Raw genomic sequence first — 27,754 nt, 5'->3', positions numbered from 1 at the left:
TCACCAATAAGACCCCAGTGACCTCCAAGACCAACAAGGCCACAGTGACTGACTGGTTCAAGTCTCAGCAGCAAATTTCAAGCATTTCAGTGTCAACCCACTAGGGGAGCAGTGCTTCCGCTAGACTCTAGAACCAATGGGTGAGAGAGGGACAGAGCCCTAGTGAGCTCTTTATAGAGACCCTGGGCTTTCAGTTACATGCACTGAGAAATCGTTTTCTTATGCTACTTTGGGCTGGGTTTCTGCGCACTTGCAAGCCAGAGTCCTTATTAACTTATGGAATTTGAAATCAATGGTTATCATCAGGCTTTAGCGGCAGCACACCTGAGCTGTTTGATGCTGATACCCAGATGCTTCCCGCCTGCTGTGAAAAGAGGAGTGTCCACAAAAGAAGGAGCATCTGAAGCCACGAAATCTGAGCAGAACAGGAGGAAGTCTGATGAAGAACCTACTTGACTCCAGCCCTCTGAAAGGGCAGCAGGCAAGATACGAGCTTGGAGTCCACTCCGGAAAGGTCTGCCTCAGGTACATCTGTCACGGGATGGAGAGACGTCTTCTCAAGCTGAGCAGCAAAAGCCAGGGTGACAGTCTTGGGCAGAGGATCCAGCTGAACTTGCGGAAGGTGGCGTGCCTTTTCCACTAGAAAGAGCAAGAGAGGCATATGGAGTGTTAATGCCCAAGACTCCTGGGGGAAAAAGAAGGAACTCTGAGACAAAGTCCAATGGCTAGAACCCTGCTGCATGCCATCTTCTCAGAAAAAGTAACTGGGGAGAAAACTGGGTGCTGACACATGCATGGAGAGAACTAGTTTCCCTCTCTGTTCCTAAGGTCTGCAAACAAGAGGGTGATCAATAATGCAAAAATGATTTTCTAGAGTACACACACACTGGAAGGAGCTGAAGTGTTTTTGTGATCGACCTTTTTTAGGCTAAGTAATCAAAAATACTATCTTAGTAACCCCATTCAATAAATAAGGACCTATATTCTTTAAAAAAAAATCAGCCCAGGAAAAGCCATACTTAGAATGAATGAATTCTGTCTTGTTTTCATTCTCCTTGTTTTATTTTGGTTTCAAAGTGTGAGCAGATGGAGAACTCCAGGTTACCTGCCGTCAACAGGTAAGGAAGCACTGTGGTCTGTGCAGAGAAGCTGCTAGGTATTCCCAAGAACAATCAATAGGACAGAGGTGCTATTTACAAACAACACCACCACAAAAGACACCAACTGGTAACATGAGTGTGGCTCTGCAACTTTTGACCCTTTCCGTAAGAGTCATCTTCTCTTGAGGGAGGTGAGCTTCACAGATACTGGCAAGCTAAGGCCTGTGGGTCAAACCAGTCTATTACCTGTTGGTAAACGACACTTCACCAGAACACAGCCATGCCTATTTGTTTATGGACTGTCAGTGGCTGCCTTCATGCCAGGATGGCCTGAGCTGAGTCACTGGGACGGAGACCGCATGACCCGCAAAGCCTACAGTATTTATTATCTGGCTTTTTGCAAAAAAAGTTTGCCAACCTCTACTTAGAATCTACACCATGACTAAGAGTGACCATGACTCTCTTCTAATTAAAGCTTATATTTATTTATTTTTATTTAAAATAACACATTTATTAAGATAATTTAAAGAAGAAGAACCTGAATTATAAAAAAAAATTAAAGCTTATGTTTAGAGGGTCTCTCCTTTCAAGTGTGCTGGTTCCAGACCCCAGTATAATGGTGAGGAAATCTCCTCTGGTGGATCTGTAAACCAGGTGGGAAAAAGAAATGACTGGGGCCTGACATGGAAATAACAGCAAATTATTTCACTGATTTTTCTTTTTAAAGGAATTGAGCCTCACCTGATTTTAAAATTAAGAGGAAAAAAAAAAAAAAAAACCCCTCAAAAAAAACCAAAACTCTTTATTCAATGGAGAAAGGAAAAAAGAAAAGGAAAAAAAAAAAAAAAAAAAAAAAAGATATGGAGTTCCTGTCGTGGCGCAATGGTTAACGAATCCGACTAGGAACCATGAGGTTGCGGGTTCGATCCCCGCCCTTGCTCAGTGGGTTAACGATCCGGCGTTGCCGTGAGCTGTGGTGTAGGTTGCAGACGCGGCTTGGATCCTGCGTTGCTGTGGCTCTGGCGTAGGCCGGCGGCTACAGCTCCGATTAGACCCCTAGCCTGGGAACCTCCATATGCTGCGGAAGCGGCCCAAAGAAATAGCAAAAAAAAAAAAAAAAAGATAGAAATAAAACAGAATTCTAGGGGGCAAAGGAAGCAAGGGGAGATAAGTTAAAAATTTAAAAGTTAGAGATGACAGACCTAGAAATCCCTGGTGGTAGGATTATCGTTAAACTGCAATCATAGCTTGCTGGCTTAGGGTTGGAGCTTTCAAGATGCTCTTCCCTAGGAGTTTCCGTTGTGGCTCAGCTGTTAATGAGCCCGACTAGCATCCATGAGAACGTGAGTTGGATCCCTGGCCTTGCTCAGTGGGTTAAGGATGCGGCATTGCCACGAGCTGTGGTGTAGGTGGCAGACTTGGCTTGGATCCCGCATGGCTGTGGCTCTGGCGTAGGCCAGCAGCTACAGTTCCGATTCTTCCCTTAGGCTGGGAACTTCTATGTGCCGCAGGTACAGCCCTAAAAAGACAAAAATGACCAAAAAAAAAAAAGAAGACATTCTTCCCTAGTACCATTTCATTTGAAAAATCTACTTAGAAGAGGGACCATTGTTTACAGATTTGCAACTGGTCTTTATCCTTTGCCTTTTCAAGGGCAGCCCGGGAGAGTCAGTAACCTACCAAGGGGCTGTCCTCAGGAATCGAGGAAAAGGAATCAAATTAGAGAATGGGGTCTCTATTTCATTTCTACCTGATCTTACTTGAAATTCTAAGGGTGCCACTTCTCTATTCCACATGGTTGTGTGTGGCCTTAACCAACACCTTCCCAAATATTTTCTGCCACAACCATCAACTGCCAGTTGCAAATATTGATGTGACTACAGAGGGCTGAGCCATCTACCGCCACCTTAGATGGCTTTGCATTTTCCATGTATTTAAGTCCATTTCTGTCTTTCCCTAAATATAAGTGCCAGTTATTTCTGGAAACAGTCTGCATGAACAGAATCACCATGATAAGAAATTAGGCAAGGTTGACAGCTTTAATAAAAAAGAGACTGTCCATATTGATGGAGAAATACATTTTCTGCTTCCAAATTAAATCTGAGCGTGCTGTTTTCTGCACACTTCAAGAGACTGAGCACTCCGTGTGCTTTCAGAACCCATTTTCATTTTAATCCTAGTGATCTTCGGCACTCAAATACCTGATGAGAACGAAGGGCTGTGGATCCAGCCAGTGTGAAATGTGGTGCTTAGTCAGCATGATGTCCTTGCCGCCACTGAGGAGGAAAAAAACCACCCTCCACAGTTTCCTACCAACTACTGTCTCCCCAGATCCTGCGCTGCTGGTTCAGCCAACGGGGTGTGTTTCTGAGACAGCTTTCATTCACTGCAACCACTCTCTGCCTCCCCTTCCCCGTGCTGGGGGACAACAGCAATGTGCCCTCTGGCTTCATGAGTCACGGAGGAGTCGGTTCTGTAAAATAGCTCCCTGGCAGATGTTGATGTTTTCAAAGGGCAGCTGATAAGACAAGATCACGGAGGGGGGATGCAGAAGCATCTGGACTGTGACGGCTCAGGGGGAGGAGGTAGGGACTGAAAGCTTTGTGCCAATTTCACGTGGATGAGAAGCCTGGAGTCCCTCAGAGAAGAGGGAGGAGGAACGCCCTGGAACTGGCCTTATCTGGAGACCAGCAGTCACCACATCAGCCCTGAGCACCCACTTGCTCGGCTCTGTTATTTCTTAGTTTCTTAGGCACAGGGTCACCGGCTCGGGTCAATGACCTGATTTCACACATGAGCAACGAGGCTCAGGGGTAAGGAGAGAGGGGCACATCCTCCAGGTCTACTGTCTGTAAACAGAGGAATCAGAACTAAACTGGGGCACCCTGACTCCTCGGCCTCTTGGTTCCTAGACCTGACTTCTACATTTCCTAATGGGTCACGTCACAAACTCAAAATTGCAATTTTATTTTATTTTAATTAATTTATTTATTTACTTTTGCTTTAAAGGGCCATACCTGTGGCATATGGAAGTTCCCAGGGTAGGGATCGAATCAGAGCTGCAGCCTCCAGCCTACACCACAACCACAGCAATGCAGAATCCAAGCTGCATCTGTGACCTACACCACAGCTCACAGCAACGCCAGATCCTTAATCCACTGAGCGAGGCCAGGGATCAAACCCGCATCCTCATGGATACTAGTTGGGTTCCTTACTGCTGAGCCACGATGGGAACTCCCAAAATTGCAATATTAGTCTGACTTCACTGTGACCCTGCAATGCTCCCAATAAGGGAAACAGCAGTTTCCTTTCTCTGGGTCCAAGCTTCTCCCAATCTATGAAATGGGGAGAATGGTCTTATTGCCTATAAGACGTTATAATGATGAGCTAGCATGTAAAAAAATAACCAGAACTCTAACTGTAGCTCTCTTAACTCAAGGCCCAAGGAATGATTAACACCAAAGACTAAATCTTATGTGTGGCCATCAGGTGCATTTTTCTGGGTGAAGAATCCACTGTTTTCATCAGATATTTCAAGGAGTCTGTGGCCCACAAGACTTGGGACCGTCACACACAATGCTATGCAAACAAGTTGCCAGGCATGGTTTCCCAATATTACATTCATCCATTAATGCTGTAAATATTCTGCTTTTTGTCCTTCCACAAAAGTCAAAGCCCGTACAAGCCCATACATATATATCTTTCTGTGGTTGAAAGACAAAGGGGCAAGAGGGAAAAAAACTCACTCCTACTACTCACCAGAAATTAGGCTTAGGCCAAATAGTTTGCTCTAAATCACAAGTTCCAAATCACAGAAGCCAAGGGATCTCAGATCAATGTCAGCCATCCTTCCTCCTTCTGCTATTGCTGGCTGACACGAAATAAGTAACTCTTCACGTTCAAACTTAACCTTGAGCTTGCAGTAAGTCTTTCCTCAAGGAATCACAAACTCTTCCCTGATATTTAATTTCTGACAACAGCACAGATATGGATTAAACAACCCCCTTTCCACAGACAGGACAAATGGACCCAGAATACCGAACTACCTGACATTCCACAGTAAGACACACAAGGAGGAGACAGAGCGAAAAGACTCTCTTCCCTAAAGCCCTAGCCTGGTGGGCTAGTGCCTTGCCCCCTTCCCCCACCCCCCCAAGTCTCTCCTGGTACTGACTGGTACCAGAAAGTTCTCAGGGAGTCAAGCAGGAGGAAACTAGGTTGTGCCAGCTCAACACCCACTGCAGTTTCGACAGCCTGGAAGATGGGTGACAGGCTGAGATATGATCTCACTACCCACCCCCCATCCTTCGGAGGCATATTGGAATTCATTCATTGACCCACCCAAGCAGAGGACAGATAAGATAAGTGATAAGCCCAAACTGGCTTCTCCTTCTCATAGTTATATCTGTACACACAGTCCTGTCCTTGGTCAGCCTCCAAAGCACTTACTAAATGCTCATGTGCCCTGGTCTTGGCTTCTGCCTCTGGCAGAACTCAGCCCATTATGAAGCCTATAACCACGAAGGCTCCCTGACTTTCACAGACCATCTGGCTCTAGAAGTAAAGCAAGAGCTTTTTCTTAGAGAGACTCTGAAATAGCTTCCATCTAAGCTAAGGAAACCTCTGCTTAGCTCGCCTCTGATTCCCACATATCCTCCTTCTAATACCTCTATGATGGGTGGGAGGTTTCAGGGGCCTCAAGAATCTGACTACTACCATCTCTCCCAACTGTGTTTGCCTGGGTGTTGTCAAGCTGCCATCCCAGCCAAGGGGCTGCCTAAGACTATCTGCCCGTTTACTAGTCCTATAGCTACGCAAGCAGTCACTGCAGTGGAGGGGAGGTGAGTCTTTCAAAATACATTACATTTAAGGCACATAATTAAGGTTTAATTAATTCATTAATTAGTAGCATAAGTTAATATAATTATTACTATAATTAATTAATAGCATAATATAAAGCAAGCAAGGTGGGCAGCTCACTTAGTTTATTGTATTCCTCCAGGAGAAAGTTCCACTTCCTGGTCTTGACATCTGCAATGACAAGAAACAAGAAAGCAACCGTGACACCCTGCCCTTCTGCAATGCCACCACACTTATTCATCCCCTGGTTTCATAAACCCCCAGGAGGTTCGGGTGATGCGGCTGATCACGTGCCTGGAGCTGAGGATCCAGGGGTGGAGAGTCCCTGTCCTCGAGGCTTTCACCCAGTTCAGGGAGGAAAGACGGGCAGGCCGGGGACAGCACTGGGTTGTACGAGTGGTGATAAAAGGGTACTGAGGGGACATACAGGACTGGGGATGGCCCGGCAGGTTAGAAGTGCCCTGAATTTCCAAGGTCAGGATAATGACTGCAGCTTACACTTATACAGTGTTCACCGCAAGCCAGGCCTGGCACCAAGAGACTTACACGCACCATCTCCTCAGCTCCTCAATACACAATAAGCTGGACACCATTATTCGTTCCATTTTTTTAAGTGGGGAAACAAGCTACATGTGGTCAGAGTGGTCAAACAGCCTGTGTTGAAATTCCAGGTCTGCCACTTCCTGGCTGTGTGACTTTGGGCAAGCTATGTAACTTCTCTGTGCCTCAGTTCCCACATCTGAAAAAGGAGAATCCTACAGCCCCAGCCTCAGAGGGTTCTTATGGGGATTACATAAAATTTCAACGTAAAATACTTATGAAAGAGTGTCTGGCAAACAATGCACCCCCAAAAAGCAAAAACAATTATAAATTATTATTACTGTTATTACTGTGACATCCGATTAGTGCAGCATCAACCACACATATATCAACTAAGAAGAAAGAGCATCTACTCAACATTGACAAATTATTTTGGTTTTCCTGCCAATTGATCTTCTGAGAAAATCAAGCAAGAATCAGCTCAATAAGAGCTCTCTTGGCAGCAAAAATTAATTCTTCTCTGTATGGTCACTGAGGAAGCGAGGTATGTAGGGAAAAGGCCTCACGGACACAGTATGTCTGTTTCAGGAAAAAAGTAAGGTGGCCCAGATGTAATCTGACGGATAAATCAAATGCAGACAGACTACCATTTTTTGGCCACACCCAAGGCATGTGGAAGTTTCCTGGGCCAGGGATCAAACCCACACACAGGAGTGACAATGCCAGATCCTTAACTCATTGAGCCACCAGGAAACTCCAAAGAGACTACTTTTGATGTGAGAATAGCTTGATCTTGACTGTGGCAGGGCAGTAAATGGGAACGTCTGTGAATGACTGATACGGCCAAAAAAAAAAAAAAAAGTCCAATCATGGTTTTTGGATGTCCAGGTTTGGGAGGGGTTGGGTGTGAGTATTTTTGCTGTTCATAATCCTCCCCAGACAGCAGGTCACATCAGGAGTGAGATTTTAAAGGCCGTACTTTTCAGAAGACACAGGTCATCGGTACCTGCTTTCTGACAAGAGACCCATCCCAAGCGGAAGCCAAACATCCGAGGGGCAGCAGGGGAGGCGATGGGCCCCAGCCCTCGTGTGAGCAGCTTGGCACATGACCCATGCTGGGCCCTGCATGCCATACCTAAACCCTACCCACCAGCCTGCTCTGCCCTCACCAGTCAGAACCATCCCTCTAAGGGCTAAAAATGCAACAGCCACCCCCTCCTGAAGAAGCCCCTAAGCCTGATGAAAGCTCGTGAACAAGTCACCCCACAGAAGCTCAGTCCATGATGCTGCCTGAATGTGATATCTCAAAGGCAGAAGGCTTTCAAGGTTCACTTTCTACTTGCCTAGGGAAACACTAAAACCACTTCAAGAATAGGAATGTAAATCTGTAAAAGCCATGCTACTCGGTAAAACAACATGGCCCACGCTGAGAACAAAACCCAGAAGTTCAGGATTCTTCTGCTCCTTATTTTGATGGGGCAGCTTTGGAAGAACCGCATAAAAAATAAAAACTGCCTCCTCTGGCCAGTGGTTTTCAGTCCTGGCTTATGGTTAAACTCACCTGAGATCTTTAAAAAAGTCTGAAGCCCAGGCCCTGCCTCAAGTCAACTAAATCAGTAGCTCTGGGTGGGAACCAGGCTTTAGTGTTTATTCTGGGGATGGGGCTCAGCCCTCCAGGTGGTCCGGGGGCATGCTCAAGTTTGAAAACCGCTGGTTTAGTCTACCCAAAGCCATCTGTTTTTACGGCAAACACCTGTTTTTCGAGTTCTACTAGGGACAAAATACAAACAGGTGTGTTTAGGTGGCTGAAGCAGGAACTTACCTGCTTCTACCAAGAAGACACTGACCAGGAGACTGAGGAAGGAGTCTTCTCTTTGGGACAAAGCAGCCCCTACCACGTGTTCAACCATCTGGAACAATTTAGGGAGCACCTTTCTCCCTAAGAGGAGCATGTTAGGAAGGCTCTTCCAGAAAGTCACCTCTAAATATTTGAAGAGAGGAAACACCCTACTCTGAGATCACAGGCCACTATGCATCCTGGGAGTCAGGCAGAGGCCAGCTACTTGCCGTATTTTCTGGACTCCATCTGTTTAAACAGTGCGATCAGGTCCTCGGAATAGCCGATGTCTGCCTCAAAGCGCGCCCGGGAGATAAGCATACACTGCCCTTTGACAAAGGCGAGGGACGGAGCTGCAGGAAGGCAGGTCTGGGCCATGCTGCTGCTGCCACTGGGGGAGGGCGACTCCATGTGGCCCTCGGCCCCTTCCAAAGACTGTAGGGTGACCCTAGGGAGGCGTTGGGCTGCTTCCACTGCCGAAGAAGAAAAAGACAAAGGTGACGACCTGGATGGCTCTGAGATGCTCAGCAGGCGGGGGGGGGGGGGGGGGGGGGGTGGCAGGGACAGGGGCAGGGGTGGGGTGGGGAATTACATAGGGCAGGCAGGGGAGAAAAGGTGGTGTTAGACCGGGAAGGCGTGTAGGTGTGCTGAGTGGGGCTTCAGGAATTGCAAGATTTCCTGATTGTAACTTTTCTACTCCTTAGGTTTTCCAATTAAAAAAAACTAAGAATTCAGGAGTTCCCATTATGGTTCAGCAGTCACGAACCTGACTAGTATCACTGAGGATGCAGGTTCGATCCCTGGCCTCACTCAGTGAGTTAAGGATCTTGAGTTGCCACGAGCTATGGTGTAGGTTGCAGACACGGCTTGGATCCCGAGTTGCTATGGCTGTGGTACAGGCCAGCAGCTGCAACTTTATTTTTTTACTTTTTATTTTTTTTGCCTTTTCTAGGGCTGCTTCCCGCGGCATATGGAGGTTCCCAGGTTAGGGGTCCAATCGGAGCTGTAGCTGCCGGCCTACACCAGAGCCACAGTAACACGGGATCCGAGCCGAGTCTGTAACCTACACCACAGCTCACGGCAACGCCGGATCCTTAACCCACTGAGTGAGGCCAGGGATCGAACCTGCAACCTCATGGTTCCTAGACGGATTCATTAACCACTGCGCCATGACGGGAACTCCTGCTGTAACTAATTTGGCCCCTAGCCTGGGAACTTTCGTATGTCTCAGGTGAGACCCTAAAAAGAAAAAAAAAATTAAAACAACAACAACAACAACTTAGAATTCAGAAATGAACAGGGGAAGAGGGATTTCACCAGGGCAAGTATAAACTTAGATAATTTCTGTGTCTGTGTCAGAGAAGCCACCAAAGGAAGTCAAAATGACAGAAATCACCCACCTAACACTATTTCCTGGTCACTGCTCTGCTGCCTCAGGGAGGATAAGGAAGGAGAGACAGGATGATCAGGCCACAAATGCATAGTTTTGATCCTTATTTCCTCTATTTCTGAGGCATTTTATAGATTAATAGATTTGATGACATAAATTTTCAAAAAACAAACTGAAATGAAAGGCAAAACTGCTAAATAAAGATATCTGCAAAAGATATAAACAGAGCTCATACTTTTAAAAAATACTAAGACTACATAAGAAGTTAGAGAGGTAGGAAGTTCCCTTGTAGTGTGGCGGATTAAGAATCCAGTGTTGTCACTACACAGCTTGGGTCACTGCTGTATGTGTGTTCCATCCCTGGCCCAGGAACTTCCGCATGCCACAGAAGCAGTCAAAAAAAAGAAGTTAGAGAGGTAACCAATTCAAACGGAGGGAAAATCACTAACAGATACTTGGAGAAATATTCACAAAGTAATAAAAAGCCATTGCTTACCAAACTTGCAGGATTAGAAAAATAGATATTTGCAATGCTAGATTGGAATAAAACCTTTTGGGAATCAATTTTCCAATATACAGCAAGAGCTCTAAAGAGTAACCATACTGATTCAACTTACAGGAATCTATCTCAACTAACAATTAAAAACACAAAAATCTGTAGACCACGGTGTTCCTCAGAACTTTGACAGTGGGAAAACTGGGAGGAAATTAAAACACATTCTTACAACAGAATGTTATACAGCCATTAATTTCTTTTCTTTTTTGCGGGGGGGGGGGGGGAATGGGCTGTGCCTGGGGCATGTGCAAATGCCCCGGCCAAGGATCAAACCTGTGCCACAGCAGCGACCTGAGCTGCTGCAGTGACAACACTGAATCTTTAACCCTCTGCACCACACAAAAGAATTCCCGCCATTAATTTCCTTTTTTGGAAGAATTTTGGAAAAGTCGAAAATACAAAGCATGAAATATCATTTTCTGGAGGTCAAAGAGGTTCAATAATGGACACATATTTTCATCACTCAGAATGAACTGTTTAACATGCAACGTTAAAATAAAAATTCTTACGCTGGAAGACTAAGTGAAAAGGGAAAAATACAAATTACATTACATATGTAAAACATGTACATTAATGTATAGGGAAAAAGGCTGGAAGGAACAAAAGGAAAAGCGTAATAGCGGTTAAGTGAGCAGGGATAGACAGGGACTGTTTTTTTTTTCCTCTGCCACTGATATACTTTACACATGACCCAGGATAAGTGTGTGTTAGGGTTAAAAAGGCAAAATTCAGAGGTGGACCCAAAGCAGAGTGACAGTAAGACTGACATAGTCTTTAAATGTTATAGTCATAAAAAGTATAACCTACTAAGAAGACACAGCAATCACGAACTATCTGAAAATTAAGAAACATGGATAAATGCACAAATCACAATCATTGCAAGTGTTTGAGGTATATTTTGGTAGAGAAGACCGAGTGTGCAAAATAATGATAAGAATACAGAGGAGCTAAAAAAGTCATAGCCAGCAAAAGTCATCTAAAAGCTATAGAGAAAATTTTGTGCCCAGTAAACAGTTTTAGGTTTGTGTTGTTTGCAGAACTGTTACCGGTCCCAGGGGCAGGGCTGGCACAGCTGCCTGCCGTGGCTAGAGCCCACAGTCCAGTGGGAATACACACTCTGGAGCCAGATGGCCTGAGTTTGAATCTCAGTTGTACAACCTATTGGCTGTGTGACCCTACGTGAGTTACAGGGCCTGTCTGAGCCTCAGTTTCCCCATCTGTAAAATGGCTGTTATAAAGAATAAAAGAGACATCATATATAAGGACTTAGAACAGCCTCACATGTAGAAGGCTCCATTAGGTGCTAGCTTTTGCTAAGATGACCCGTGACTTCCTCCAAAGGACCTGCCTCCATAGGCTGGCCAATGGTGAGAAGGAAGAGCACTGGATGGTGCCACAAAAGCCATCTGAACCACAAGCTGCATCTGGTCTTGTAGAGGAACTTTGCAATACCAGCATCTCAGAGCACAGGGGCAACCACACACGCACTTACTCAGGGCATTGTAGTCGGTCATGCTGAAGTTCCACATCTTAGTGGCAGGATCTGAAAGGAAACACAAGTACCCAGTTTGCCATCAACGGGGCTGATGACTGTTGGTATCAGCTGTACTTGGACATTCAATAAAGGCTTATTGAACGAATCAATGCTAAGTTCAAAACAGTTGACTGAAAAGCCCCTACTTGGAGTTCCCATCATGGCGCAATCCGACTGGGAACCATGAGGTGGCGGGTTCGATCCCTGTCCTTGCTCAGTGGGTTGATGATCCGGCGTTGCCGTGAGCTGCGGTGTGGGTCGCAGATGCGGCTCGGATCCCGCATTGCTGTGGCTCTGGCGTAGGCTGGCGGCTGCAGCTCCGATTCGACCCCTGGCCTGGGAACCTCCATGTGCCGCAGGAGCGGCCCAAGAAATGGCAAAAAGACCAAAAAATAAACAAATAAACAAAAATAAAGGCATTAGTTTAAAAAAAAAAAAAAGCCCCTACTGATAGACAAAATCCCTACAGAGGACAAAGAGCAAATATAAATGAGGATGATGCTTTAACTCTGCCCTTCTAGATGGACCACTCTGAGCACGTCACTTCACCTTGCGGAGCCAGTTCTGTTGCCTTTAAAAATGGAAAGAACATCTACTTATCACACACAAAAAACTTGTTAGGCTTAACTGCTACAATGCATATAAAGCACCTGGCAGGGGAACCAGCCTGGGAGTAACTATTCATCTATTCTCCATATGGCCACAACTGGATAGACAGAAATGTGCCAATGCACTCTCTTCATATTGATGAGAAACTGTTAGATCTAAAGAGGCTCTAGAAATAGGAAAGACCATCGGAAAGAACCAGATAGAAGAGGCATTACCATAACGTCTGCTGGGCAGACTCTTAAACACTGCAATGAGCTCCGCATTGTACCCAATCTTCACCTGGAAACGATCTCCTATCCTGATGCATGTTCCCTGCTGGGAGCTTGCTGCTGGCTGATGTGGGGTCCCCAATTTCTGGTGGAGTCTTCCTTCTGTCCCGGGCGTCATCCTCTCTGTGCCACAATGGACATCAGCAACGTTCTGCCCTGAGGCAGAGGGTCTCGCCATCTTGGCCTCCAATACAGCATCCCTGGGAGGCTGTCCAGACAAGGAAGCTGCTGTCTCTTGGGGATTCTTTGCTCCGGCCAAAGGCTCATGAGTTGTATTAGCAAATGGTGTTGATTTGGTCCCATGTGAAGCCTGAGGATGATCTTGACCTAATGCATAACCCAAGAGCTGTTGGCTGGGGACCTCTGGAGGACTGTGTGCCAAGGGAGGGGAGATCCCAGCGACAGTCATTTGACTTGGTAGGCGGTGGCTCAGGCAGGCTGTGGGCACCTCTTCTTCCTTCTTCCATGTCCCCTTTGCCTGTTCGGAGGTACTGAGTTGAAAACTGGGGGAATTTTGAGGTCTCTGGTCACCATTAGTTGAACTCAGGGGATTCTGTTGCTTGAAAATGATACCATGGCTCCCTGACTTAGAAGGATCCCGGGGGAGGTTTTGGAAAGGGCCCTGCTTGGACTGGGAAGATGTGGCAGCAATGGAGGAGCCAGAGCCTGTGTTCTGATGCTGTCCTGCTAATTTCTCAGCTCTACGGGCCAGAGCCTTTTGCCGATTCTCCTCAATTTTTTTCCTCTGCTCCTCTGTAAGAGGCAAGGACATTTTAACAGGGAAATGCTGGCACAGGAATGTCAATTTTCTATCAAAAACTTGGCAAAACCTGAGGAAGGAAAAACAGTAATGAAATAAACATTAAATGTATTTATTTGTTACCTCGATTTTAACAAGCTTTTGTCGCACGAAATGTACAAGGAGTACAACCAAAGGAAATATTAAAGTTTCTTTTATAATTAAACATACACACACACACACACACGCACACGGACAGTATATAGCATATGCCAAAACCCATGATCCTGACAAAAAGGCAAAAAGCAAGGTCGATCAAATCCAAAGCTGAAAAGGTAGTTCAACAGCAATATTTTTCTCCCTCTCATCCACTAGTCAACATGAGTTATCGGATCCCAAGAAAGTTATGCAATGCAACCTAAATCCATCAAATAATGAGAAAGGTGACATTTCAAACTAGAAAGGATATTGGATTGGACAGACATAGACCAAAACAACCACATACCATGGCGTGATGCTTGCTAAAATAGCCTCTTGCCAACCTGGAAGAAGGAAAAAAGCATTAGCATCACAGAGACTGTACCCTAAAATTCAACCCTCAAATTCAATCCTTATACCATTCCTGGCAAATCAGTCTGCAACTAGTCAAGTGCAAGCTTTAGTGCATGCTGTCTAAAACTCACTGCCATGGAGCAACTGAGTAACTCTTTTGGAAAAATAAGAAGGAAAAAAAATATATATTCTCATTGTACAAATTCGAATGTTACAAAAAGATGTAAAGAATAGAGTAAAACTAATTTGCAATCTCACCATCTATCAATAATCACTGTTCATAGTTTATAGTATAATTCTGAATTTTTTCTATTCATAGCCATAGTTACACGCCATGTATTTGGGAGGTAGATGAATTTACTACAAAATAGGATCATTACATATGTTCTGTTTTGTACCCTGATTTTTTTTTTTCCAATTAATTTTCTTAGGTCATTTTTCCATGAGCTGAGCCACTTCTGCAATATTTCTAGACCCAGAGCGCTGGACACCAAATTTCTCTGGCTTGGTTCAGAAGAAACAGTCTCCATTCAATGTAACGCCACATAATGTTTACAACAGCGACATGGGGGAGGAGGAGCCCTGAGAGGAGCCTGGGGTAAAAAGGTTTCCTTTCTGCTAGGACCCTCTATGACCAGAACCCCCAAATCCCGACACCTTCCACTTCCTCCAACCACCAGCAATTAACAAGCGGTTAGGGAAAGGCTTTGTCCCTGGCCCGGCTGAAGTTCTCAGGCTCCCGGGGTAAAACATTCCTGCCTAACTTTACAAGCAGGGCGCTTCGGCGCCCCCAAATGCTCCAGGTCCAAGGCCCGGTGCGCTGCCTCCACTAGCCAGGGGAGGCGAGGCCATGGGATGATGAAGTCCCTTGATCAGCCCTAAACCATAAAGCCATCCCACCGCATGGACGCCCCTCTTCTTTTTGCTGGGACCTGTGTTCCACCCGGTCTGGGGGGAGCGCCACTGCCACTCTTATCACCTCCACTTGGATTCACCCTTCCGGTCGGCCCACTCCCTGCTGCAGGGAAGCATTTGGTCTCGTCCGCCTCCGCCGCCTACCTCCCAGTTTAACCGTCTCACCCGGTGAGGCCTATAATGCGAACCACATTCGCGGCCGACCCCGAAGCTAGGTGCGTCTCCAGAGCCCTCCCGAGCCTCTCTTCCGAGTGGACTGTTAGGCGCGGGTTCTCGAGCGCTGCGAGTTCGCTCGCCTTATTTCAGCAATCGGGCCTGGGAGGTGGTCGGGGTGATGGAGTCGCTCAACGAGGAACTACACTTCCCAGGGGGCAAGGCGGCCCCCACTTACGCTTCAAAGAGTGAGTCATGAGACGGGAAACCCGAGCTGTGCTGCAGGGATTCGTAGTTTAAACCTGGAGCCTGGCGAGACGCAACGTCGTGGGCGGGAGGGGGGGAAATGATGCACCCTGGGAAGTGTAGTCCTCGGCTCCCTCAAACGTTTTAGCAAGTACCCGGATTCTGAAAGCCTGGGTTGTTGAGGTATCCAAACTGGAGTGTCTATGTCAGAGTTGTCTCCAAAGGGCTTCCCAGGCGGGCAGATGGATTTGGTAGCTCTTAAAAAATATATTTCTTGGGGCATCCATTCCTGATACTGATAACCTTGCAGTTTAAGCTCCACCCGCTGTTCCAATCCTGACCTGACCTTCCTGGACAAAAAGAGAATTAACATTGTCGTCATTGTCATATCGTCATCATCATTGCCATCATCAGCCATTGTGCTGAACATCTAATGTGAATCATCTCATTTAATCCTCACTGCAACCTGATGGAACACGCACTATTCAAATCCTCTTTTACAGAAAGGAAAACTGAGCAGTTAACTTTTTCAAAGCCTTGTTAGGCTATTTGTGTTTCTGATTCCGAAGCCCATACTCTTGAGAGAAAAGTATTAGGCTGACACTCTCAGAACCAGTCTACCCCGTTTCTGAGCACCAGCACCTCTCCATTCCATAATCAACTCACTATTAAATATTGGTGGTAAATATAATATTTCCCTGGGGAGGGGGAGGGAATGGGATGGACTGGAAGTTTGGGGTTAGTAGATGCAACTATCACATTTGGAGTGGATAAGCAATGAGATCCTGCTGTGTAGTACAGGGAACTCTATTCAGTCACCTGTGATGGCACATGATAGAGGATAATGTGAGAAAAAGAATATATATATCTATATATATCTACACACACACACATTATATATATCCTTTTTTATAATATATGTATATATAACTGGGTCACTTTGCTGTACAGCAGGAATTGACAGAGTATTGTAAATCAATTATAATAAAAAAATTTTAAATATATAATATTTCCTATCATCAGGGTACACGTGAGTGTTGCTATCTGTTTTTAAACATGATTGTCTTTGTTTTTAACTCACTTTGTTTTTAAACAAAGAGGTAGAGCTCTACTTAAGGATTTGGAAAAACAGCCAAGACATACTATTAGGAAAAACAAAGCACAGCAATGGGTATATTTTGATCTATTAAAAAAATCCTTACCTATCAGTGCTCGTAAACTCTGCTGATCCTGTTGCACCACAGCAGGAACTCCTGGCTTTTTTTTAGTAAAGTGATGCCCGTCATAAATGCCTTTATTTACCAAAATTAGAAGTAATTTTTCCTTCAAAAATATCCAATAAGATTCCATTTGTGAAATCCAAAAATAAGGCAGACACAATTGTAAGGGATTCCAGAGATGAATAAGATCAAATTCCTGTTCCTCCAAAAGATTACAAGATTCAAAGGATAGAATCTGAATCTTGTCACATTTAGCAAATGTCCCAGATATTTGTCCCCAATGTTACATGAGACATACTTATTTTTTAAAAGTATTGTTTTTCCGAAATTTAAATTTAACTGGGGTCCTATATTTTATCTAAAAACCATAAAAATAGTCCATTCCTTTTGTATCAATGAGCAGCAAACAAATATGTACTGATAGAAAGATGATTCGCAGACATATTGATATGTCAAATTTTAAAGCTAGAAGGTTTTGTAGATGAGGAAATAGAGGCCATATCAGCTGCTAGTTCAGGGACACCTTTGTGTGTGTAAAAACACACCCAGTGGAATCATCTGAGCCTGACATAGCAGTCCAGGCAGAAGCTGGGCTGGAACTGGGAACCCCAGCCCCACTGCATGACTCTGACGCTAATTAAATGTACAGATAGTTGTAGCCTGCTTGCCCTTGCCTGACAGTGTGTCTGGGTACACTGCAATCCTCTCCTGGGAGCTTACCTGCTAATGATGCAGGCATTGGTCTTCCCTCTTCCCTCCATTTCTGATCCCCTAGAGAGGGCTTGACAGCCCTATGGGAAGGGAGTTTTTGACAGCCACCTCAAGGGCATGTCATCATTCAAGTTAATTACACCTAGAGCTCCGTGAAAAGATTCTAAGATTTGGGAGCAGATGCAAGACTTTGGGTGGATAAGGAGGCTGTTCCCTCCTTGGGTGCTGCCAGTCGGTAAAGGCATTTGCATATCCAAAGCACAGAGGAGCCATGTGAAGTTTTATAAGCCAAGAAATTCACCTTCCTTAGCGGTTGTTCCGTTCTGATGGACTTAATTGCTTTGAGTCTGACAGTTCAGTTTTTCTCCCTTCTCTCATCTCTTCCTCCCCACTACCTCCCCTCCAAAGCCTTAAATGTATTATTTAGGACATACATAGATGTCCTAAAGACGGAAGCTCCAATATTATTTCTATACCATGCATTTCATAGTTTGGTGTGAGGGTCCTCCAAGCATCCTACTTTCTCCAACTGTTTGGTCTTGGTGGCTGTGATTAATTCACAAGTCCCCTCCCTCAAATGTCACACATTTCCTGCCAGAATGGCTTTGCCAAAATCACATACCCCCCTTGACATCCTGCTCCAGTTTTCTTAGACCTGAGAAATTTCACTTTTCCTGTTCCTCCAAAATCACAGATTCCACTTTATTCATCCACCCATTCGTATACTCATTTAGCAAGAGTTTGGTGACCTGCTATGGGCCATACAACTGTGCAAAGGCCCTGGGGTTGCCACATTCAATAGGAACCCAAAGTTGTCACCCTTTCTTCTTAAAGCCTCCAGTCTGGTTGGGGAAGCAGACATACCTACACAAAAGGAAATAAACTAGATGATAAAGGCTTGAAGGACCTAAACAGAGGGCCCAAGGAGAGACTAAAGTAGGAACTATTTCATGGTGGTCAGGAAAGGATTCCCTGAGGGGAGGCACTGAAGCTGAGACCAGAGGAGGAGAGGAGGTAGCCATGCAGATGTCAGAGGGAGGAGGTTCTGAGCCAGAGGCACCCAGGCAGGAAAGAGCTGGGTGTGTTTGAGGAGCTGGAAAGCAGGCAAGTGTGGCTGCAGGACAGTGGGAGAGGAGGAGAGGCACACATGAGGAAGCTGGAGAGGCAAGTGGAACAGAAAATGTTAGGGTCCCACAGGCCATGGAAAGATGTTTGGATTTTGTTCTGAGAGCTGTAGGGAACCACTGGAAGGATTTGCCCTGGAAGAGTGTGTGATCTGGTGTGGGTCTTAAGAAGCTTGCTCTTGCTTCTGAGTGGAGACTTCCTTGGGGGATGGGGATGATGGTGAGAGTGCCTACAGAAAGGCCTTTTAGGAAGCCTTAGCAAGAGTCCAGGCCAGAGATAGTGGTGTCCTTGTGACATGATCACTGTGGGACTTTGAGGCCTCCTCAAGACAGTAGAACTCAAAAGCCTCTGGCCAAGACAAGAATTATCAGACCCTTTTCATCATCCTGCCTGTCTCATTGTAATGCCCCCTGTTCCACTTTAAGCAACCTGGCCTTACTCCTTCCTACCTCCTACTAGGAAAGGTTTGTGGCCCACTCCTCACTCCACCCCTCTGGGGGCCTTATACATCTCCAACCAACCAGCAAGCATATCCTAAGACCCCCTTTTCCCCAATCAATGAGCAGGACAACAGCTGTATCATAAGTCCTCTCCCTGGGCTATACAAACAGACATGACTACACGCCTGGGGGCGGCTCCCTCTAATCATCAGGAAGTCATCCGACTGATAGGGATGAAGTAGGCACAGGCGGTTTTGAAGTCCCAACAAAGGACCACAGATAATGAGAAACTCGGGGGACATTGGGAGATCACTATAAGTAAATAAATTGCTCAAAAAAGCCATCAGAACAAGGCGGGCTTGCTTGACTAACAGAAGCGTGATAATTGCCTCAGGTCATTGGGTGGGGGATAGGATTAGGTCTGCATTCAGATTCAGACCAAGGGCAAGAGTTTGAGGACCACCCTTCTGCTGATTTGAATACACACCTTCCCAGAAAGGAAGAGGTGGGCTTTTCCAAAGCCACTCCCTTTGGAGGATAAAACTGTAGCCCACCAATCCTCGATCCTCGGGGCAGAGCTTCCTTGCCTGCCCACTTGTATCTCTCACAAGCATCTTATCCTAATAAATCTATTTCTTGCCTATCACTTTATTTCTCACTGGATTACTTCTGAGCAGAGACATGAAGAACCTGAACCTCAGTGAGTCCAGACACAGGGTATGTGATTCTAATTTAAAACCATGGATTTAAGTCCCAAACTGGGTTTAGGCTAGGTTCGAGTCCTGGCACATGGGTTCAAGTCCCAGTCTGGGTTTAGGCTGGGTTCAGGATGTCAGTGCTGACAGTTTCACCACTGTGCTGGCAGCCTCTCTTAACTCAATAAACTCTTCTTTCTCTTTACCTCAGTATGCTGGAAAATTCTTTTTCCAACCCCCATGCATGAACCACAACAGTCATGTCGGCAAGAGGGAGACTCCTGAACCATGTCTCCTTGGGGAGACTGAATGTCTGAATCCAGTACACAACACACAATCAGAGCCCCTTTGCTCACCTCCCTCTGGTGGCAATGCATGTGAAATTGGCTTAGAAGGCTGGGGTAGTAAATAGAACTTATGGAATGCCATATATATATAATCATATATATAATATATATATAAATATATAATTTTTTTCCTGTATATTAGGTGGCTTCTTTACAGAAATATGATTTGGAAAAGTTATGTTCTTTTGATGCTGGAAAGATGTTATCAGAATCTGGGTTCTTGTTCACGGAGCCAAAGAATGAACTTCACGAACACACAGGCAGCAAGCAAGCAAAATCCTTTATTACAGGAAAGCAAATAGCTCCCAGGACAGACTGGTAGAGGGAAGAAGAGTCCTCCCTCTATTGTTTTACAGAGGTTTTTATTTTTTAAGCATGGGGGTACCAACGTGGGGTCCAGATATCTGTTCTTTTTCCCATCGACCTTGCCCAGTTTACCTATATCAGGCCTTGTCCAATAGGGATTTTAGAGTTAGGGTATACTCCATAAGTTTTATGATCCTTTTGCTCTTCTTTCCCCTAGACTTAGAGTCTCCACTCTTTACATTCTTTTGCTAACAGTCAAATGTATAGGTCAGGAATTAATTCCCACCTTGACATAAAACAATGTACTTTGAATAGTTAACCTTCCAACAAGCAAAGCCTGTTGGTCTCGATTAGTTTTTACAAATATTAAACCATGAACATTAATCAGGTAGTTAGTGTAGGAACAAAGCCCATGTTCCTACACTAACTACCTGAATTCTTATTCTGCCTCATTTTAATGATTATGAAAGGAAAATGGGAAAAAAATAAAAATGAAAAAATGAAAAAAGAAAGGAAAATGGAGACAAAGAGGAGGTAAGTAGCTTGTTCCAGGACATGGATAACCTTGAAGTGCAAGCTTGATCTTAGATGTCTTCTTTCCTACTCCTCACCCAGTATGTTGCTCCATTAGTGCTACAACTAAGGAAGAGCTATAAAACTTTGCTCGATATTATACTCTTTTGGTATGGAGCAAATTATTTGTGGAGATTGCCCAAGTGGTGGCACCTCCTTTGTATCTACAGATGTGGAAATTTAACATTGAATTAGTCATTGGCTTGATGCAATACCCCTGAAGGCCACCAGGGGGCGAATAATAGTCCATGATCCCAACCCAAGTTATTGTTTCCCATCCTTCTGGGTTTCTCTGTACTCTTTGGTTCTCTGTGTTTATGCTTTGTCTCATCTCTTTCTTTCTTTGTCATGTTATGTTACATTTATTACCTTTTTATGGTCCTCTATGCTTCTCTAACCCCATATCCAGTCTGCCCACATCATGGAACTAAAGCTCATTTACAGTGCTTTGTTGTCTGTGTTGAACCTCTCCTGGTTCAGTTCTCAAAGATAGTAAAGTGTAATGCTTTGTATTTCTCTCCCCTAGCCTTTCCCAACTCATGTTTTTTAGATTTTTACTTATCTGGCTATCAGTTGCCTTCAATGGAAAAAGGAAGAGCATCCATGCCTGCCTGACTCAAAAGAAACATCTCATAAACAAAAGGTCATTTGATTGTTAAGGAATTACAAAGGTAGGGGGAAATTTAAGAGGCCCTGAGGGCTGCATGCTGTCTCCACCATAACTAAGACAGCATCCAAATAATCATCCAAAGTGTGGGGTTCTTATGGATCTGGGGAACACGTGGCTCTCTACTTACTCCAGTATTTCATGTTTCTTAACTATCAGAAGAGTCTCCATGTCTGCTCCAAATTCTCTGCAATTCAGATTTGTTCTGTCTGCAGGAGAGATCTATGGAAGGAGCTGCTGGCTGTTTTATGTTCCGTAGACCTCGGGGGGCTTGGGATCAAGCCCTTCCTCAGAGCCACGCTACAAAGCTGCAGGTTGAGGCATTAGGGTGGTGAGGACACGCGGCTGGCCATCTGCTGCGAACAGCTATTTCCATCTGCATTAGGAGGAGGCCAGCTCCGCCTATATCAGAGAGAAGAACAGTCCCATTTATCACGAGGGTAAATTATCCTAATTGAGCGGTTAAGAGAATGAATGCTTTCTAGGTAGTTTACAGTAAAGGACCTCCTTCTCCTGGCTGCAATAATAGAAAACCACGGGCCATCAGATCCATTTGGGAAAGAGCATTAGCATCCAGTCCACTCACCAACTTGGTCCTCCAGCCCTTGTTTCCAGGAAATCAACTCCCTCTTAGCAATCAGTTCAATATTATCTGAGTTTTTATTTTTCTCTTGTAAGCTTCTGTAAGAGCAGGGACTTTCTTCTTAACCCTACTTGCAAAGCAAGTGATGTGTTGTCCAGTAAATGTTACATACGCAAGCCTTTTAGACCACACAAGTCTCCACCTCGAAATGATGGAAGTAAATCCCAGCTTCCACTAGCCCACTTCCATTAAACAGACAATTCCAGAATTCTTTCTCAGCACCCCTCTAGCTTGCTACAGACACCAACTTTTCTGCTTATAAACAAAAACACTGAGTTAATTGCTTTTGGAAAAATTTAAAGGGCTCATTTCAAGCTATCAGTTGGAGAGATAGCATTGAAAATGTTAATTAAAAAACTATATATTGTTTTGAATAGGCAATACATTCATGTGATTCAAAGTCTATGCATACAAGCACATACAGTGAAAAGTTTTCTTCTAGACAGAAGGAGATTTAACATGAAGCCCTATAAGTTTTGGCTTCAGGGACCCTTATTTGCATAGGCCTCTTCAAAAGTCTTGTACCTAATTCTGTATTCATTTGGTATTATTATTATTATTATTTATTTTTTTATTTTTTTGGCTTTTTCTAGGGCAGTTCCTGCAGCATATGGAGGTTCCCAGGCTAGGGGTCTAATTGGAGCTATAGCTGCTGGCCTACGCCACAACCACAGCAACGCCAAATCCAAGACATGTCTGAAACCTACACCACAGCTCAGCAAGGCCAGGGATGGAACCCGAAACCTCATGGTTCCTAGTCATATCTGTTAACCACTGAGCCATGACAGGAACTCCATTATTATTATTTTTAAAGCTGCTCCATCCCAAATTGCATGAGCGTCAGTGTCTCCAAGACACTTGAATCTGCCTCTGCCTGCATCTGTTTCTGAGCCACCCCATTCACTGCCCAACAGACAATATATCATACTTTCTTGTGTATGTCAACTAAAAAAATCTGCAACCTAAAATTTGGGGTGAATTTAGGACTTAAGCCCGGGAGACAGCATCTCAGGTAGCCCCAAGAAACTGCTCAGAGGTGGTGAGGGATGAGCTGGAATACATAGGAGTTTTTGTCACAAAGGGCAGGGAGCAGGAACGAAAGAGGCCTGGGCTCACTGAAATCATTCTTTGATATGCACCTCCGCTATCAGGGCCCGTATCCTGAGTTTTCACAGCCTGCAGGACTCAAGGCGCTCACTCTTGGAGGTGACTGCATTTACAGATGACTGTGATATTCTTTATGCTTAACCATGGACCGGACTGAAATACCACCCGCGGAGGGAAAGGGGGAATATCAAGATACATCAGGATATGATAAAAGTGAGGGGGTGATGCATGCAGCTTACACACGTTTTACAAAAGTTTGTTGCTGATCTGAAGTAACCTGAAGGTTACTACCAGTCACAAGGACCAGACATCACCATGAAGGATTTTAGTGTTTTTCTGGATATGAGGAAATGCAAGAATTGGGCACATAAAATTTTCTGAAAATATCTGACTATCTGAAGGCCTGTTCTTCCAGTTTTCCTAGAGCACAGAGTGCCTCACTCCTGGTCTCCACCCTGAGCTCCACTCAGGGGGTGCTGTGGATCTGTAGCTGTAGTGGCTCATGTTTTAGTCCATGTAAGAGGCTGCTGGCAAGTGCCAAACTTCAGTTCACACATATTTTCCTGGATCTATTTTATGTGCAAGTAAAAACATATTTATCTCTCCCTCTTTTTTCTATAAAGGGTAACATGCTGGACCCATTGCTCTGCCCTTTGATTTTTGCATTTGTGTTGAAGTAAGTTCATTTCTTCCTATTTTGGCTTCCTCTTTTATCAAATGGAAAACTTGGGCCCATCCCAAAGGCTTCCTCTTAGGATTAAACGTGATCATGTGAAGCACTTAGCCCGCTGCCAGATCATAAAGAAGCGATCGATAGATGTAAGTTTTTATTCTATACTTAATATTTAAAATGTGCTACAAAGCTACACTAATGAAAACGGCTGTGCGGCAACTCGCCTAATAGCAGACCAATGAAACAAATAAGAAGCCACTGCAGCTCTTTATTGTTTGTCTGCAAGATGCTGTTGTCCATGGAGGGACTACAAACCCTAAAAAGAAAACCTCCAGGAACTTATAGCCTAGAGGAATAGAGGTGACGGACATCAAAAACATAATAACGAAAACAACAGATTGCTGTGGGGCTTGACAGGGGCGTTCATTGCTGGCTGGGGTGATGGTGGGTGTGAAAAAAGTACAGGATAAGGAAGAGGCAAAGTGGAGAGAGTAGTATCTGAACTAACCTTTGAAGGATAAGAAGGAATTTGACATCCAGAAATTCACAGGGGAAAATGATAGTTCCAAGGATGATCCAATCTGATGGAATCACAAATGCTGAGGGAGATTTGGTTAATTAAATGAAATAAACATTTAAGAGAGAGAGAGTTATAGGAGTTCCCATTGTGGCTCAGTGGGTTAAGAACCCAACTAGTGTCCTTGAGGATGCAGGTTCTATCCCTGGCCTTGCTCAGTGGGTTAAGGATCTGGCGTCACCATAAGCTGTGGTGTAGGCTGGCAGCTACAGTGCCTATTGAACCCCTGGCTGGGAACTTCCATATGCCACAGGTGCGGCCCTAAAAAGAAAAAAAGAGAAAGAGAGAAAATTATAGATTAACAGGATATTTTCCTGAATGATGTGATCTTTGGGGTCCTTCAGGCAAGTCTGAATACATACGGGAAAGCAGGAATCCCTTGTTATGTGGGTTTTGATTGAATTTGGCCTCTCAGTCTAACTCTGAACTGCAACTGCAGGGGCAGAAGTATTGATATTAACAAACCTAATCTCTCATGGGCAAATTCAAAGTTTAAATCTTTAGCTAACACTTTATCAATAACATATTCTGGTGACATTTGAGGCTTTCAAAATTTGGCTCCAGTAATTGCTGTGAAGCAGATTTTAGTTACAGGGACTTAGGCATTGTAATTGTATGGAAGAAATAGAGCTTATTCAGTCATGTCATTTGATGGCAACTGTGGATCTAGACAAGTGCTTGTAGCCCCCAACACACCCCCTCCCCAGCCTCATCACCTCCCCCATGTATCAAGCTGTAAGTAGCACTACGTATACAAAATGGCCCATTGATCATCTAACCTCTCCCCACGGCCAGATGGGGCCTTGAACACGCGTCAGACCCGAAGCTGCCCCCGCCTCATATGTATGACAGGCTTCTTTCCCCCACCTGGCACCTCTTTTTCCAACACCCACTTTTAGTCTAGATTTCCCTTGGACCCCCAGTCCTTGCCCACAAAACCCACATGAGCTGCCTGTGTGATCAACAAGCCATTTAGGGAAAAGCCTTTTAATTAAGAGGAGAGCAACACATTATTAAATCAGAGTCATTTATTACCCTGCCATCTGGCCAGAGCGCCTCCTGGTTCCCTTCTCCTCTGTGCCTATGCAGGTCTAGAGAGGGACAAAGGCAGTGGAACATGGGAAGGACCATCCAGCCCTTCCTGGAAGCAGAGAGAAGGTCTTAGGAGGGTTTCTCAGAATCATTTCCGTACTGTAGAAACTGAGCCTCTGTCTCTTTTTACCTGTAAAAGGGAGGCAATAATGCCTGTCTCAGTGCTTGTGAGATGCCTGGCTCAAAGGCTGACATAGTGGAAGTGCCCAGGAAATGGAAGTTGAATCTGAAGCCTGGAACTTTGTTTTGTAGGTGTGTGGTGATGGCGGCAGGAGTAAGGCAGTGAAATGCTTCCTCTGCTAAGCAAGCAAGCCCCAGCTGATTCTCTCTCTGTTGTGACCCACAGGGACATTCCTGGTCCTTACTTCCAAATGTCAGGAAGCTCAGGACATCCATGCCCATTCTCACTCCTGCTCCCTCCAAACCTGGATGTCAGGTGTTATCCTAAGGGAAATGCAGACTGGAGCCTCCTGTGTCTGGTTTGGCATGATAAGAAGAGAGGCTGGGAGAGATCTAATGTTGAAAGAGGCTAGAAATGGAACTTAGGCATGTATTTCAATAGGCAACAGCTCAGAGAGTGCTACACTAGAGCATGTAATGAAATAGATGTTGGTTCCTAAAAGTAAAGTCACCGCAGATGTGACAGCTACCAATGAAGACTAATACAGAGATGTTGAAGACTCAGTTACCACCAGTAGCGTTGCTGTCAGTGATGTGACTTCTCAAAATGGTGAACAGCTCCTGGTAAAGCACTGAACAGAATGTAAACTATAATCTTCCTGTAATTTACATAGCAGCTCCACTCATAGGGTGTACTTAGCATGTATTAAAAGCCATTTTAAGTGTTCCTGTCATGGCTCAGCGGTAATGAACCCAAATACTATTCATGAGGTCACGGGTTTGATCTCTGGCTTTGCTCAATGGGTTAAGGATCCAGTGCTTCCATGAGCTGTGGTGTAGGTCACAGACTCTGCTCAGATCCAGCATTGCTGTGGCCGTGGCGTAGGCTGGCAGCTGCAGCTCTAATTGGCACCCCTAGGCTGGGAACTGCCATGTCCCATGGGTGCGGCCCTAAAAAGAAAAGAGAAGAAAAAAGTAAAAGGCATTTAAAAAAATCCGTCTGTTTACATATAAAATGAAGTTACATTCTATAGCTCAAATGATTATAAATAAGTTCCTAGCTCTATAAATACCTTGTGGGACATCTGAAAGTTGGGTGGAATGTGGAGTGAAGCGTGCCCAGAATTGTTGCATAAACTGCAATAGATCAAGCTGCCAGGGTTCCGGGCTGTCCTTACCAGGAGCAGGACCTCTGCCCATCATTGGGGTAACCCAAAACGGTCCATACTTTTCCAAAGTGCCCCCTTAGAGGGGTGACCATGTGCTACACTAAAAATTAAAATAAGAATTGAATTAAATTAAATGTAAAAAACATAAGTAAAAATCAATAAATTTTTTTATTAAAATATAGCTGATTTACAATGTTTATCAATTTCTGCTGTACAGCAAAGTGACCCAATTATACATATACATACATTCCCTTTCTTACATTAGACAATCAATAAATTTTATTAAAAAAAATTTATCTGGCTTTCCCGTCGTGGCACAGTGGTTAACGAATCCGACTAGGAACCATGAGGTTGTGGGTTCGGTCCCTGCCCTTGCTCAGTGGGTTAAGGATCTGGCGTTGCCGTGAGCTGTGGTGTAGGTTGCAGACTCGGCTTGGATCCCGCGTTGCTGTGGCTCTGGCGTATGCTGGCGGCTACAGCTCCAATTCGACCCCTAGCCTGGGAACCTCCATATGCCGCAGGAAGCGGTCCTAGAAAAGGCAGAAAGACAAAAAAAAAAAAAGAAAGAAAAAAGAAAAAAAATTTTTTATCAAAGTATAGTTGATTTACAACGTTGTGTTAATTTCTGCTGTACAGCAAAATGGATTCAGCTATACATTTCTATATTCTTTTTATATTCTTTTCCTTTATGGTTTGTTCAGGGTATTAACTAGTTCCTTATGCTATACAGTGGGACCTTGTCATTTATCCATGCTATATAAACTAGTTTGTGTCTGCTAATCCCAAACTCCCAATCCTTTCCTCCCACCCCCTCTCCCTCTTGGCAACCACAAGTCTGTTTTCTATGTCTACAAGTCTGTTTCTATTTCATAGATATGTTCACCTGTGTTGTATTTTAGATTTCACATATAAGTGATATCATATGGTGTTTGTCTTTCTCTTTCTGATTTATTTTGCTTGATATGATAAAATCTAGGTCCATGTATGTT

The 27,754-nt window shown here is 44.6% G+C and overlaps 1 protein-coding gene across 28 annotated transcripts in view; it reads right to left on the bottom strand.

Moving 5' to 3' along the window:
• SMARCAL1 (SWI/SNF related, matrix associated, actin dependent regulator of chromatin, subfamily a like 1) overlaps nt 1-15,677 on the bottom strand; it is a 61,399-nt gene extending 45,722 nt beyond the window's left edge. For 3 of the 28 annotated variants that reach the window (XR_014830402.1, XM_085000880.1, XM_085000871.1), the window contains exons 1-7: nt 15,046-15,267; nt 13,940-13,976; nt 12,642-13,525; nt 11,776-11,826; nt 8,568-8,810; nt 6,081-6,131; nt 453-639 (exon numbers count right to left, since the gene is read on the bottom strand). Coding sequence is in view for 27 of the 28 variants with exons in the window: in XM_085000880.1 (XP_084857006.1) it covers nt 453-639; nt 6,081-6,131; nt 8,568-8,810; nt 11,776-11,826; nt 12,642-13,467 (1,358 nt within the window). In the remaining variant the exon portion in view is untranslated. Of the gene's footprint in view, nt 1-452; nt 640-6,080; nt 6,132-8,567; nt 8,811-11,775; nt 11,827-12,641; nt 13,526-13,939; nt 13,977-14,244; nt 15,268-15,292 lie in introns of those variants that run through there. The other 25 variants (XM_085000881.1, XM_085000872.1, XM_085000879.1 and 22 more) reach the window with 19 other exon arrangements.
• Between the last annotated feature and the right edge of the window lie 12,077 nt (nt 15,678-27,754).

Source organism: Sus scrofa, chromosome 15, assembly GCF_054392235.1.
Source record: "Sus scrofa isolate SSC_HxYL_T2T_F1_AM1 chromosome 15, Sscrofa_HxYL_maternal_Yorkshire_Landrace_v2.0, whole genome shotgun sequence".
Classification (NCBI taxonomy): Eukaryota; Metazoa; Chordata; class Mammalia; order Artiodactyla; family Suidae; genus Sus; species Sus scrofa.
This window is presented reverse-complemented; position numbering and strand designations above follow the sequence as displayed.